The sequence below is a fragment of the Erinaceus europaeus genome, chromosome 11, assembly GCF_950295315.1.
Source record: "Erinaceus europaeus chromosome 11, mEriEur2.1, whole genome shotgun sequence".
NCBI lineage: Eukaryota > Metazoa > Chordata > Mammalia > Eulipotyphla > Erinaceidae > Erinaceus > Erinaceus europaeus.
Genome location: NC_080172.1, coordinates 95225367 through 95239991, shown reverse-complemented (window position 1 = coordinate 95239991; position 14625 = coordinate 95225367). Strand labels below are relative to the sequence as shown.

Below are 14625 nucleotides of genomic sequence, written 5' to 3'. Positions count from 1 at the left end.
TAGTGTACTGTTGAGCTCCCACATTTTGGGACTATTCCTAATCTTTTGTTGATTGTTAAGTGTTAGTTTAATTTCACTATGATCTGAGAAGATGCTTGGGATGATTTCAATGCTCTTGAATGTGCTGATGCTGTCTTTGTGGCCTAACATATGGTCTATCCTTGAGAATGACCCATGTGGACTTGAGTAGAATGTGTATTCTGGTTTCTTAGGGTGAATGACTCTGAAAATGTCCAAGAGTTCTAGTTAATCTATCTCCTCATTCAGCTCCCTCATTTCTTTATTGATTTTCTGCCTGGATGATCTGTCAAGTTGAGAGAGTGGGGTGTTAAAATCCCCTACTATGACTGTGTTGCTGTTACTGTATTGCTGTAGCTCTTTCAGTAAATGTTTGATGCATTTAGATGGTTTCTCATTGGATATATAGATGTTAATAATTGTTTAGTCCTCTTGATTGACTGATCCTCTGAGCATTAAGTAATGTCCATCCTTATCATTTTAAATTTTATTTATTTTGAAGTACATCTTGTCAAATATGAGAATAGCTGTCCCTGCCCTTTTCTGTGGGCCATTATTGGCTTGTATGATAGTCTTTCATCCTTTCACTTTGAGTCTGTGTTTGTCTTGTTGAGTTAGGTGGGTTTCCTCTAGACAGCATTGTTTGGTTGTGTTTTCTGATCAATCTTCCTACTTTGTGCCTTTTAATAGGTGAATTCAGGTCATTGACACTTATTAATATCATAGATTGAAGATATTTTAACATCATTTTTGTTGATTTTTAGCGTGTTCTGATATATGGCATATTTATGGTGGTCTGACTATAGGAGACCTTTCAGAACTTCTTTCAGGGCAGGCTTGGTGATAGTTGATTACTTCAACTGTTGATTGTCTGAGAAGGTTTTTATGCCTATCTAGTATAAATGGCAGTCTAGCAAAATACAGTAGTTTTGGTTGAAAGCCTTTCTCATTGAGTACTCAACAGATATCTTGCCATTCTCTTCTGGCCTGTAGTGTTTGTGTGGAGAAATCTGCTGCTGATCTTATGGTTTTCCTCTGTAAGTGACTTGTTTTTCTATTGCAGCCTTCAGGATCCTTTCTCTATCCTTTTTCCATTCTAAATACGATGTGTCTGGTGTCTATAAGTCTGAGTTATTTCTGTTTGGGACCCTCTGGGCTTCTTGAACCTTTATGTCTTTTATATTGTCTAGACTAGAGAAGTTCTCAGCTATTATGTCCTGAAGAATGCTTTCTTCCCCTCCCTCTCTTTCTTCCTCTGGTAAGCCAGTAATGAATATATTATTTCTTTTGGTCTCTGTTGTTGTTTTCAGAATTTCTTAATCTTTTTTGAGATCTCTTACTTCTCCTTTAGTTGTTTCTAATTCATCCTCAATCTTGCTAATGCTGTCTTCAGACTCATTTATTCTATTTTCTCTCCCCTCTATTGTTTTCTGTAGTTCATCTATTTTGCTACCGTGTTCTGATACTATTTTAGCTTGTTCAGATAGTTGTGTTCTTAGCTCAGCTATTTCAGTTTTCAGCTCTCTAAAGACCTTGAGATAATTAGTGTTTTCTTCCAGAGTCTCATTTTTTGTTTCTGCATTTCTGATGACAGTTCTTTCAAACTCTTTACTCACTCCTGTGACTATTTTCTTAACTATAGTTTGGATGTTGACCTCATTATTTTTTGCTTTAACCTTCTGGGGACTTATAGCTGGACTCTTTTCCTGGTTCATTTCTCCAATATTTCTTCTTGTTGGTTTAACCATTTTATATAGTATGTTATGAGGTCCTTCTCTCAGTACTTTTCAAATTACTGATCACTCTTGCCTGGATTGACTTATGTCTAAGTAAGGGACTTAAGGAGTTCACAGTATCGGAAATTGACAGTTATTTCAGTATTATTTCAATCCCTAAGTTGGAGCACAGAGGCTGTTAAAGTCTCTTTTGTTCTTTTTCTTCCCTGTAAGCTATGGGAGCCTCAGGGATTTTAAACTATAAGTAAGCTTCTTAGCTTAATCACTCATTCCTGAACAAGACATAAAGCAAGGTGGGGGAGAGATAGCACAATGGTTGTGCAAAGAGACTCTAACACCCCAAGTACCCAAATAACTGGGCTCAATTTAGCTTGTCTGCCCATCTGGGCAGTACTGCTGGGCCCTGTGAGTTTCTAAATGTTGTTTTACCCGGGGCTGGCTTCATGGGCGGGTAACAGAGATGACCAGAGACATATGGCTGAGCTGAGAACGCAGTTTAATCTTTATTCATGAGCGGGCAATGTGCTCCTCCATCTTTCTCCAGGATCCTGCAGCAGAGAGGGACTCCGGAAGTACGTAGGGTGGGGGTGGGGAGGAGGGAAAAGCGCGAAAGGCAAAGACTAAACCACAATCTCCCGGAGGCAGGGGAGTGAGACTGAACCAATGTGAAGCATATCAACAATTTCCCCTTTTCTTTTTAACTAATTGACCATAGTATCAGGAGTATGAGGTGAACAGAAACCTATATCATACAGGCATTTTCAAAAAAGAAACTGGCACAAATATGGAGGAACATGTAAGCGAGCAACAAGGATCAGTGTGCTGCCAAGGGAAGGCCTGAGGGCAAGACTTTTATCAGCTAAAAAACATTTCTTGACTCTGGGGGCTTCTCTTGCCTCTGGGGGAGGCGTTACTTGCCTTGATGGGCATTTTTTGCCTCTGTGGGCATTACCTAGCATGGGGAGGCATGGGCTATAGAGTCCCATGGCAGCTAGATGCAGTCAGTCTTTGAGAAACCCAGCAGCATAAAGGGAAGCTGCTAATTTTGTGCAAAGTTTCCAAGAGGTGTATCAGTGAGTCCGACAGAAGTGCCAGTCCAAAGCAGATGTCCACCGAAGAATTTCCAGGGGATGAATTGTACATCTGTCTCGATGGGGAATGTCAACCATTGGAATTCCGCTTTTCTGTAGAGAACTTGACAGCTGTAATTCACTTACTTATGAAACAAAACTTGTAGCAGGTTAGTTTACCACAATTGGTAACTCTATTACAATTGGAAGCCTTTTTTAGTATGATTTTAAGGTTGTTTAAAGTTTAAACAATAAAATGTGGAAAGGTAAACAGAAGAACCATAGAAAAAAAAGCCTCAGGCATGAGCATCATTAGCATAACCATTGTGCAATCTACCATTTCTAATTGAGAAGGTATTTGAGAGTTTTACATATCAACATCTTACTTAACCTTTTGTTACACCCATTCAAGATGGAGACACACCCTAGGTGTGCACAGGTTTTTTTTTTAGACCAACTTAGTTAAAATATATTGATTTTTAACTAATATTTACCTCAGACTTTAAATGTACGTTAATTTTACCTTTATGAAAACTATGTTGAAAACCTTTTTCATTTAACTCTGTCTGGTAAGAATATAGCCTTAAAGTTACATTTTTAACCTTAAAGTTAATGTTTACCAAACTTTAAACACACACATAAACATGGTCTTTAATACACAAGGAGAAAAACCTTTGTTATGAAGACATGCCATTTTAAACACGAATTTAGATCTGTACTGTCTTAGCCATTCGGAGAGTGCTTTGTCTAGCGGTGGCCTCTTGCGCAACTTCAGCTCCAGGAATTGTAGGTTGTGATCTCTGCAGGGATCTCTGCGTATTCTAGCTCCTCTGCCTTCAGAGCCGAGCTGGGGATCTCAGCCAGGGGGCCCAGTTCCGGCAGGGAGCCCTCGGTCTCCGGGTGGTCCAGGATCTGCCCAGACTTCATAGCAGGAGGGCGGGTGGGCTGAGGTGCCCTGGGTGGCGGCCAGGATGGGCTGCAGCCCTTCCCACCATGCCTGCTGCCCCGCTCCTGGCAGCCGAGCAGCGTGGGGGGAGCCCACGCCCAATGCCCCGCGCCGCGCGGCTGCGAGCCGGAAACCGGAGTATGGTCCAGAGATAAATGTTCCAGAAACAGAGAAACAGTCTCTTGCAGAAAGGGCAGAGGCCTTTGGAAACCTCTTCACAAGCAGAAAAGAAGGCCATAGTGGGTAGGTAGCCAAATTGTCTTCACTTATCTGAGAGGTGCGCAAGTCAGGCCTCACGTTGTAGGCGCCATATGTTGTTTTACCCAGGGCTGGCTTCACTGGCGGGTAGCAGAGACGACCAGAGACACACGGCTGAGCTGAGAACGCAGTTTAATCTTTATTCACAAGTGGACAATGTGCTCCTCCATTTTTCTCCTCTGGAGGCAGAGAGGGACTCCGGAAGTACATAGGGTAGGGGGCGGGGAGAAGGGAAAAGCACGAAAGGCAAAGACTAAACCACAATCTACCGGAGGCAGGGGAGTGAGACCGAACCAATGTGAAGCATATCAACATCTAAACAACTCCCATTTATAGTCTGTAGGTTCTGAGGCAATTATTCACCATGTTCTCATCAGGAGAACAATGTGGAAAGGCTCCCACTATACAGCCCCACTGCTATACCACTGTGTTATAGCTCTTCTTCTCCTGACTTTCCTGGTCAGTTCTCTGTTCCCAGATGTCAGCACAGGGCCACCCCCCTGCTACTCCAGCCTCTGAGGGCAGTAGCAATGGAGACTCACAGTTATATTTGGTGAGTCTTAGGAGAGCCCTCTCCTCCCTTCAGCAATCTTTTTGTTCGTAAAACAGACTGGAAGTGGTGCCTCAACTGGTAAATGCTGGACTGTTACCAGTCACTCAATCTCTCCTTAGGCTCCTCTGTGCACGAGCCACACATGTTTGCACTCACCAATGATTTCTTGGGTTCCTGAAGTCATTCTAATCCTGCCTTGTTGAGGTCCCAGGTGATCTCCTTTTGATATTCCTCAGATGATCATATATTTTTTGTCTTTTATTTTCTTTGTGCAATATACCTTTTGTTAATCTGGATACGTTATGCATGCTTGAAAGCCCAAATAAGACCCATTTTCTCTTTGAAGACCATGTATTGCTGTTGGTAATAGAAAATGGCTTATCAACTGTGGGAAACAGTGTGGAAAAGCCTTGAATAGTTAAAAGTAGGATTGACATATGATCCAATTCTAAATATATACTCAAATCAGGGACTCAGGTACTTTCACACCTGTGGTCACAGCAGCAACCTAAATTTTGACTGACAATGGAAACAAAATGTGACATACGCATACAATAGAATTTTCTTGAGCTCCCAAAATGGCTGATGATAAATCTTGAGAAATAAATGAGAAAATCAGGGTACAGAATATTTATTTAGGGGGATGAAAAGTTTTGGAAATGGTTATTAATAATGATTGTAGAATATTTTATATGTAATTAATACTACTGAATTATATATTTAAAGTGGTTTAAATGGTATATTTGATCTATTTTAAAGTAGTGTAACATTTTTATTTCACTAAATTAATTTTATTGATTTTGATACATAATTTGGTTGTAAATCATTAATAAAATGTAAATACTTCCTTCTCATAGATGCCCAGAACAACTGTGCTAAATTCCTACAGTGCTGTCTGAAATGCTGTTTCTGGTGTTTAGAAAAACTAGTAAAGTTTTTGAACAGAAATGCCTATGTTATGGTAAATAAATCATTTTTTTATTTACTAGATTTCATTGCATACAAAATTCCACACCAATATTTCCCTGTCTAATAACTTTTACATCATGCAATTGAATTTGTCACTACAGTGTTACAAAGATTCAGGGATATACTTCCCTAGTTGATATCATATCTTAATTATCTTCAGTATCTTTCTGAAGAGAGAAAATATAATTTACCTTAGAATTTCTTAAATGTGCTAGATTGAAAAGATTTTATGTATTTTTTATGTAATTTAGTGGGGGAGAAAGTGTAGGGGGTTTTTTGTTGTTGTTTTACTATAAAAAGAAATTTTCTAATTCTGGTATTTATACTTTTATTTTTCTGCCTCCAGGGTTATTGCTGGGCTCAGTGCCTGCACTACGAATCCACTGCTCCTGGAGGCCATTTTTTCCCTTTTGTTGCCCTTGCTGTTTATCATTGCTGTTGTTGTATTATTGTTGTTTTCATTGTTATCGTTGTTGTTGGATAGGACAGAGAGAAATGGAGAGAGGAGGGGAAGACAGAGAGGGGGAAAGAAAGATATACACCTGCAGACCTGCTTTACTGCCTGTGAAGCAACTCCCCTGCAGGTGGGGATCCAGGGGCTCGAACCCAGATCTTTATGCCCGTCCTTGCGTTTTGCACCACATGCGCTTAACCTGCTGCGCTACTGCCTGGCCCCCTATTTATATGTTTTTAAGCAAGGATCTAGTCTTCTTTATGAAATTTTTTAGATTGGCCATAAATTTAAATTTATGAAAAATTTTTAAATTTTTAACAAGAGCACTACTCAGCTTTTGTTTATGCTAGTGGTGCTGGGAATTAAACCTGTACCTTGGAGCCTCCAGAATGAAGGGTTTTTTGTATTTTAATTTTTTTATTGTCTTTATTTATTTATTGGATAGAAACAGTACGAAGTTGAGTGCGTAGGGGAGAGAGAGAGAGAGAGAGAGAGAGAGAGAGAGAGAGACTCCTACAACACTGCTTCACCACTTGGAAAGCTTCCCCTCTGCAGATGGGAACCAGGGCCTCAAACCTGGGTCCTTGCTCATTGTAACATGTGCACTAAATGAGGTGCACTGCCACTCAGCCCCTGGCATGAAAGTTTTTGCATAGCCATTATACTATCTCCCCAGCTCTGTTTTTATGAATTTTATTTTGAAATATGTGGGCTTTGACAATGCCTAACTGAACTCCTATGGGGATATGGAAGCATCTAAAGAGAATTAAAAAAAATAAGTGATCCAAAAATAACATTCTTCAAAAATTAGCAACTACAGCCTTATGACACTAGCTTACTGTCACAAGTCATGGTCAACAACAGTGATTCTTAAAATCATAGAAGTTCAAATAGTAATTTACCTCCAGTGACAAAAATTATATTGAACATATTAATTAGCAAGTCACTTATATCACATATATTAAAAGGTTTTGGATGTTTCTGAGGGTAATGTTTAACATTAACACTGCAACATTTAACCCATTCAACAACAAACAGTCTAGAATATTTCAGGCAGAAGTTATGTCCTAGGTTTTGAAGCAAAGACTTAACTTCTGTTTTAAATTGTCTAGTCATTGAAATTTAAGGACATAGAGTATCTGAAGCCTACTTTATTCAATGACCCTGAAAATAATGCATAATTGAGTACTCATAGTGCCCAGGATTCACACAAACACAACTGTTGGGAAAAGAAAAAACTGTAAGCGTGATAGAAAATCAATTCATTTTCTTGCCATTGGATTGTCTATTGATCTTACAGGAGTAAGAATAATATCATTGTTGCTACGAATAATATCATTGTCTTCCTCAGATTGCAGTATATGGCAAAAACTTCTGCAGGTCAGCAAGAGATGCCTTCAATCTGCTAATGAGAAATGTTGTGAAGTAAGTAATCAGAATGAATATTGCAATAAACAGTTTGGTGAACTAGAACTTGAATACCAAAGAACTGTTTGTTTTTTCTGGTTTTGTTTGTTAGTTTATTACCAGAGCACTGCTGGCTCTGGTTTATGGTAGGCAGGAAATTGAACCTGGGATTTGGGAGCCTCAGTCATTAGAGTCTCTTTGTATAACCATTATGCTATCTACCCCTGCCAAGGCCTAAATTTCTTAAGGAAGAATGAGGTTTATCTGATGGGAAAGAAAGGAAAAAAAAAAAAAAAAAAAAAAAAAAAACCCTTACCTTCCTTTGATGGGAAGAAACCATCCTAAGAGGCAGGAGATCTGTGCTTTAGCCCAATGTTCTTCTCCCCATGTCTGCAGATATAAAAAGGGCAGCATTATAGGGAGAAGAGGCCTAACTTGAGTAAGAAATTTTCCAACCTCTCTTTGCATAACCATTGTACTACCTACCCCCCCCCCCAAAGTCATCTTCAGTTTGCTGCTTTAAGTATAGGTCAGAACTTCATCCGAAGTTTTGCCTTCATTTCTTGTACTTAAAATATACAAAATAAAATTTCAGCAAGGACACATTAAAATGAACTCATGAATTTCAAATTGTAAATACAATTAAAGGACTGTAATTACACGGCGGTGCTCAGTAATAGAGCCTAGAACTGGCATTCATAAAGCTCCAGGCATGACCAGGTTCTCTGGTGTCTCTAAATATGTAAATAAATAAAGAAGATTAAAAAATGAAAATGATTTAAACACACACTTACACTTCCTTTTCTCTGTCAGAGTTGCAGTCATAGATCAACTTACAGACTTTGTGCTAATCATGGGAAAAATTCTTGTTTCTGCAATTATAGGTAAGTATAAATGAAAATAATTTTTTAAAAATCTTTTACTAGAGAGAGCTGTATTTCCTTGCAAATTAATAATATACATTTTTTCTACATTTCACTGTAGGTGTTCTAGCATTCTTACTCTTCACAAAAAAAATTCCAGTGATTTTAGAAGGACCAACAACTTTAAATTACTACTGGGTACCTTTGATGGTAAGAGCTTATAACTTGTTTTGGTTTGGGATGTTATAACACAAATATGATAGATGGATTTACTTTAAAACAGGAATTGATTCCTCACAGTTCAGAATGTTGGGAATTTCAAGATTAAGGTGTATATAGTTTTGTTTCTTGGGGAGGAGTCTTTCTGATCAACATATGGACACCTTGCTGTATGGTAAAGAAAGACACCATCTTTACTGTCTCCTCACACAAGCCATTAATTACACTAATGAAAGCTTGGGGATTAGGATTTTAACATAGAAGTTTTTGTTGTTTTGAAGTTCTTTTTATTAATTTTTAAAATTATCTTTACTTATTTGATGAAGACAGCCAGAAAGTGAGAAGAGTAGAGAGATAGAGAGGGAGAGAGACCGAGAGACACCTGTAGCATTGTGAAACTGCTTGTGACGCTTTCCTTCTGTAGGTGGGGACCAGGGGCTTGAACTCATGTCCTTGCTCATTGTAACATGTGTGTGTTCAACCAGGTGCACCACCACCCAGCCCCAAACATGGAATTTTTGAAGAGAGATAGTTCAGTCCATTGAAGCTCAGTAATACTGATTCAGCTTATTCAGAGATGACGAAAATGAAATCTAAGATGAAAAAAGAGAAGTCGGGATAATAGATACTACTGGTCTGACTTTGTACCAAGTTTCATTCTGCTTAAGATCATGGCTTCTTTGAAAACAGTGTGGAAGATTATATGCAGATTTATTAGGAAGTGTTCTCCTGAAATGCATGTGTAAAGAAGTTAGGAGGATATATTTGTGTCTAGAAAGAAGCTGACTCGTGGTGGACTTAAGTCTGAAATTTCAGACACAACTGCTGGAAATTCTAGCAAAAAAAGATAGCAAAAGGCAGCCATTAACCAAGAGTAACCTTGGATGAGGGTGGTTCCCTTCAAGGAGGGTAGTTCATGAGGGGCGCAGCTGAGTCTTCAGCCAACTTTATTTCCAACAGCTGGGGATAGATGTGTCATCTAAAGAGGAACTAAGTAGTGACTCGTGATACAGATAACACGTTGATTTACTTTGTCTGTATGCTATTGATATATGCAATTCTCTCCTCTTTCATCTATAATTATGGGCACAAATAAAAGCACAAAATGTTAAGCAACTTGAGTGAGTGCCTGAGCTATGATTCAAACTTAAGCAGAATGGGTACTCTTATGTCCTTTTGTGCCTCACTGTACAACATCCAACTTTTTCATAGGCATTGGAGATATTGGTTAAAAAAGAGAGAGATCTTTTTCATAGGCCTTGGGGATATTGGTTGAGAGAGAGAGAGAGAGATTCAGTTAATTGGGTAAATTTTGTTTAAATTCCAGTACAAGGAGTAAGAAACTTGGACACTGAATTTTGTCTCTGCATTGGATATATTTTCCAGAGTAATTCAAAATTTTCTTATCGTGATTTTCTGTGAAAGCTTTGTTAGTGTTCTTGTGGACAAGTTAATGTCATCTTTTTTTCCCCCCTTATTCATTTACAGACAGTAGTTATTGGATCATACCTAGTTGCAGATGGGTTCTTCAGCGTCTATGAAATGTGTATTGAAACAATTTTCATCTGCTTTTGTAAGTTTTCAGTATATGCATTTTCCCCTCTTTGGTGAATAACTGACAGATAAGAAAATTAAAACCCATATCCTTAGCTGGCTTGTGGATTTGCTACAATTTAGAGGCAACAACAAAAACAGTCTTAATTTGAAAAGACACATTGCTTAGTAGATACTTTCTAAACCTTAACATCTGAGAGAATGGAATTTGATAAAGTCAGGAATCTTAGCTTTTTTTAATATACTAATAGAAACATAGAATCAAGCTGTGTTGTTAGGTATCTGCTGCATTGTATTTGTCTGCTGGAAACAATTTCATGCAGGTTTCTCTTTACTTCTCAACATCATTCTGTTGCTTCCTCCAGCCACCAAACAGATGTATCTTCAGTGAATATTCCTTCACTTTATGATTAGTATATGCAAAACAGGAAGGCAAATTCATGTGTTACAGAAGTCAGGAAGCATTAGTATAGCTTTTGAATATGATGGGCCAGACTTAAGATTTTAAAGAGAAGACACCTTAAGTTAATAAGGCAAGAACTAAAGAAAATTTCAAGAGAATGGCTTCTCACCTCAACCTGACTTTTTTGTTTGTTTTGTTTTGTTTTGTTTTTCACAAATTTTGGCTTCACGAGCATCATTTTACATCCTTGGGTCTCAGTTTTTCATCTATAACATTCAAATGTGGATTAAAATTAAAAATGACATTATTATTATTATTTTATGAACAGAGAATAAAAATGAAAGCAATTTGGACACTGCTCAATCCTATGCAATGCCGCAAATTCTGGGCCTCAGGCATGCAAGGAATATGCTATACTGTAGAGACACCTTCCTGATTTGCTAAAAAAAAAAAAAAGTTTAAACACTGAAGTTCTTGCCAGGAGAAAATCACTCAGCTGTAGTTTACAGGATTTTCAGTCCTGCTTCAATGCCCACTGCTGCATATACCTAAGGGGTGCTCTACCTTCTTGCTCTCATATGCGACTTTCCGTCTTTTTCTCTCTTTTTTTTTTTTTTGAGAGACAGAAATTGAGAAGGAAAAGGAGAGAGACAGAGAAACCCCTGCAAGCCCTGCTTCACCACCTATGAAGTGGTATCTCCTTGTTGTCTTTATTTGCATTTCTCTATCAGTGACTTGGAACATTTTTTCATATATTTATTGACCTTTTGGATCTCTTCTTTGGTGAATATTCTGTTCATATCCTGTTCCTATTTTGGGTTGGGGCCATTTTGTTATTGTTGTTTAGTTTGGTGTGCTCTATATATATTCAGCATGTTTCAACCCAATTTTTCCAAGACTTTGTTGAAGAGACTTTCCTTTCTCCACTTAATAGTCTGAGGACCTTTGCTGAAGATTAGATGTCCATAGGTATTGGGGCTTATTTCTGGGTTCTCAATTCTCTTCCACTGGTCAGTGTGTCTTTTTTTGTTCCAGTACCCGGTAGTTTTGATAACAATGGCCCTATTTGAGATTTGAGATCTGAGAGTGTGATGCATCAAGTTTTAATGTTTTTTTTTTTTTGGTTCCACATAGTTTTTGGTCTATTCTCCTGAAAACGTGTTGGAACCTTTATGGGAAATGCACTAAATTTGTATGTGGCTCTGGGTAGAATATTCATTTTGATTATGTTAATTCTTCCAGTCCATGAACATGGAATATCTTTCTACTTCTTTGTATCTTTTTATATTTCCTTGAATAATAATACACTTTTTATATTTTCATCTCAGAGCACATGACATTTTACTTTTATGAAATGAATAATCTCAGAATTTAAAGATATTTTTTTAAAGGACGTGAAAGATATCAACTAACCTTTTAACTGTCAACATAAACATTTTGGGAAGAGGATGGGGTTTAGGAAGGCCAGTGCTTCCTGGGAGAGGTTGAAGCTTCATACTTTGTCCAACATCAGCAACTTAACTGCACTGACTTGTCTTGTATTTGACATTCTAACGGTGATTTCACTAATTTTTTCATGTTCATTTCTTCAATTTTTAAATGTGCGTATTGTTTTTCTGTTGCTGCTTATTGCTTTTGCCTGCCTTTGGTTGCTGCATATACAGGTGAAGATCTGGAAAGAAATGATGGATCTACAGAAAAGCCCTACTTCATAGCCCCTACCCTGCATGGAATTCTGAGCAAGAAGCAACTAATTCCCCAGAAGCAGAAAGAGTAGAAAAACTCCAAACAGTGCCACTCATTTTTTTCTTTAAGAAAATGATTTGTAAATAAGGCCATCTGTAATTTGAAAATGATGTTTTTGGGTAATGTGAAATTTTTGTGCTTATTCCTAAGGGAAAAAAATTCAGAGCCTGCTACCATCTAAAGTGTCAGGCATTTGCTAACTGTAGCCTCTGTGAGCTAGGCTGCTTTATAGTGGTCTCGGTGAAGAGCAAGTGCTAAAAGTTGGACATCTTTTTAAAAATCTGTTGCTGACAAGTGTTTGAAAGTGTTTTGATAACTTTTATAACAGCCTCTTGGCATGCTATTCCCATTGAAGCACTTTGCTAGCTTTTTTTTATAAATGTATATTTATAAAAGCTAGTTCAGGCAATTTTTGAAAGTACTATAAATGTATAATCAATTAGCCATAAAATTATATGGTACTGAATTTGTAAATAATGGTGCTATGGTTACATTTATACTCTAAGTTAGTGGACAGCTCTCTAAATTGTGACTGAGCTTGTATCGATGGTTTTCTAGGAAGTATACTTCAGTGAGTGAGTCAAGTCTATAACAAAAAAATAGATGTTACTGTTTCACAGGCTCAATAGAGAATATTGCTAGGTGAAACTGAAATTTCATAGCCTCCCCTTTTTTAGTGAAATAATATTTATAGTGAAATTTAATCTGAGTCTGGAATGTCACTTTTAATAATATAAGCTTGTTGCTACCAAGAAAATATTCCCACCCCCCAAAAAAAAAAACAACTGAAATTGCCACATAACTTGTACTTCTTGTCTCTAGTTCAAAGAAGGACAAATTCTCATTTCCATTTTATGGACTTGTTTCAGAAGAGTGATTATATGATTATATCTTTTTATAAGCAAATTAATTTTTCTAGACAAAATAGATTGTGTGACTTTGCTCTACAAGATTTAATTCTGTGAGGAAAAAGAAAAAGATGCTTCAGAATTTACTCTGAGGAAATAATTGGTTAACCCTTTGTAGGTAACTCTCTGATACCTTTATAAGGGGGCAAACTGTGGGCTTGTAAATTGGAAAGTTATTGCTAACTTCATTCTTGCTAGACAGGGAAGGAACTGTTTTCTGGCAGACATGCTAAGACTTTTGCATAGCAGAGTAAAGCATGAATCAAATACTCACATTCTTTGTCTATCAACCCTTTGTATAAATATGTATGATAAGACTGAGTATGTAAAAAAAAGGAACATTGAACCAAATAGTATCCTTTTGGCTTTTGCACTAAGCTTGGTGTATAAGGGTTCTTTGCATATCAACAGAAAGGAACATGTTAATTTAGTATTTTCATCTGAATATGAACAAGGCACCCAAGAAGAGAGTCAGAAATAATAATATACATATTAATGTAAATGAGTATTTACTGTCCTGGGTTGTGGTATTTTAGAATAACTTAATGACAGCTTGATAGCAATAGGGAAGATTTTCAAAATATTGGTTCTTATAATGGCCATCTTGTTCTTGGTTTACTTTTCTGGACATTATTGCAGTCATAAGTATCTTTTCATTTCACATTTTTGCTGAAGGACTTACTTCACTCTCATTCTCCTTAAAGAGTGAAAACTTTTCTAACTTAGCTTTCTCGATGGTTATTATAATGTTAAACAATACAGGGGATGGGAAGTAGGAGTAAGGTAATTCACCTAGCAAGGCTCCTTCCTTGTCACATGGACAGGCCTCAAGTTCAAGCTCTCAGGAGGCTACATGGGAGTGCAGCCGCACTGGTGGAAGCTTTGGTACAATGGTATATCTCATTTTCTCTTTGTTTCTTTTGAATCTGAGTAAATAAGCCAGTATAGGTGAAATGACACATATATGTGACCCCAGTGACATAAAAGAAAAGATACAGGGGTCAGAGCCAAGGTCTACTAAGATAGTTATCTCTACTTTAATTGTTGAAAAATTGTTAAGTCCATGTTATAAGTAGTCAAAAAAATCACAATGATGAAATAAGGTGATTTAAATGTTTGTATGTATCAGAATCACTTTTTGAGACTTTGTTATGAAAGTGGGTTTCTGTATTCTGACTTCACTCCCACAGCTTACCATGGAGATTCTGATATTTTGTTTATATATATTGTGTAGGGCAATTTGTTAATGCTTGTAAATTTCTCTAGTTGACTCTGACACACATTAAAGTTGGAAATCTCTTGAATAAAATCTACAAGAGAAACTAGCTGCCTATTTTCCCTTTATACTCTATGTTCTTCTAGGAGTTAGAAAATTGAGATAGGTATACGGCAGACTAACTTGGAGAATGCAAATGACCATAATTCCTTATGATCTTAAATTGGTGCTGAACTAAGATTTCAGCAGTGTATCTTTTTATCAGATCAAAAAATACTTAAGACTAAAAAATGTTCACTTACTAT

At 37.3% G+C, this 14625-nt stretch overlaps 1 protein-coding gene and 1 long non-coding RNA gene across 2 annotated transcripts in view; one reads left to right on the top strand and one right to left on the bottom strand.

Moving 5' to 3' along the window:
* LOC132541431 (uncharacterized) overlaps window positions 1-14625 on the bottom strand; it is a 610114-nt gene that overhangs the window by 403013 nt on the left and 192476 nt on the right. The window lies entirely within an intron of this gene.
* Window positions 1-14625, top strand: part of SLC44A5 (solute carrier family 44 member 5) — a 182515-nt gene that overhangs the window by 166870 nt on the left and 1020 nt on the right. Inside the window, exons 17-21 of the mRNA XM_060201013.1 lie at window positions 5439-5542; window positions 7356-7429; window positions 8225-8295; window positions 8396-8484; window positions 9982-10066. Of these exons, the coding sequence (XP_060056996.1) occupies window positions 5439-5542; window positions 7356-7429; window positions 8225-8295; window positions 8396-8484; window positions 9982-10066 (423 nt within the window). The remainder of the gene's footprint in view (window positions 1-5438; window positions 5543-7355; window positions 7430-8224; window positions 8296-8395; window positions 8485-9981; window positions 10067-14625) is intronic.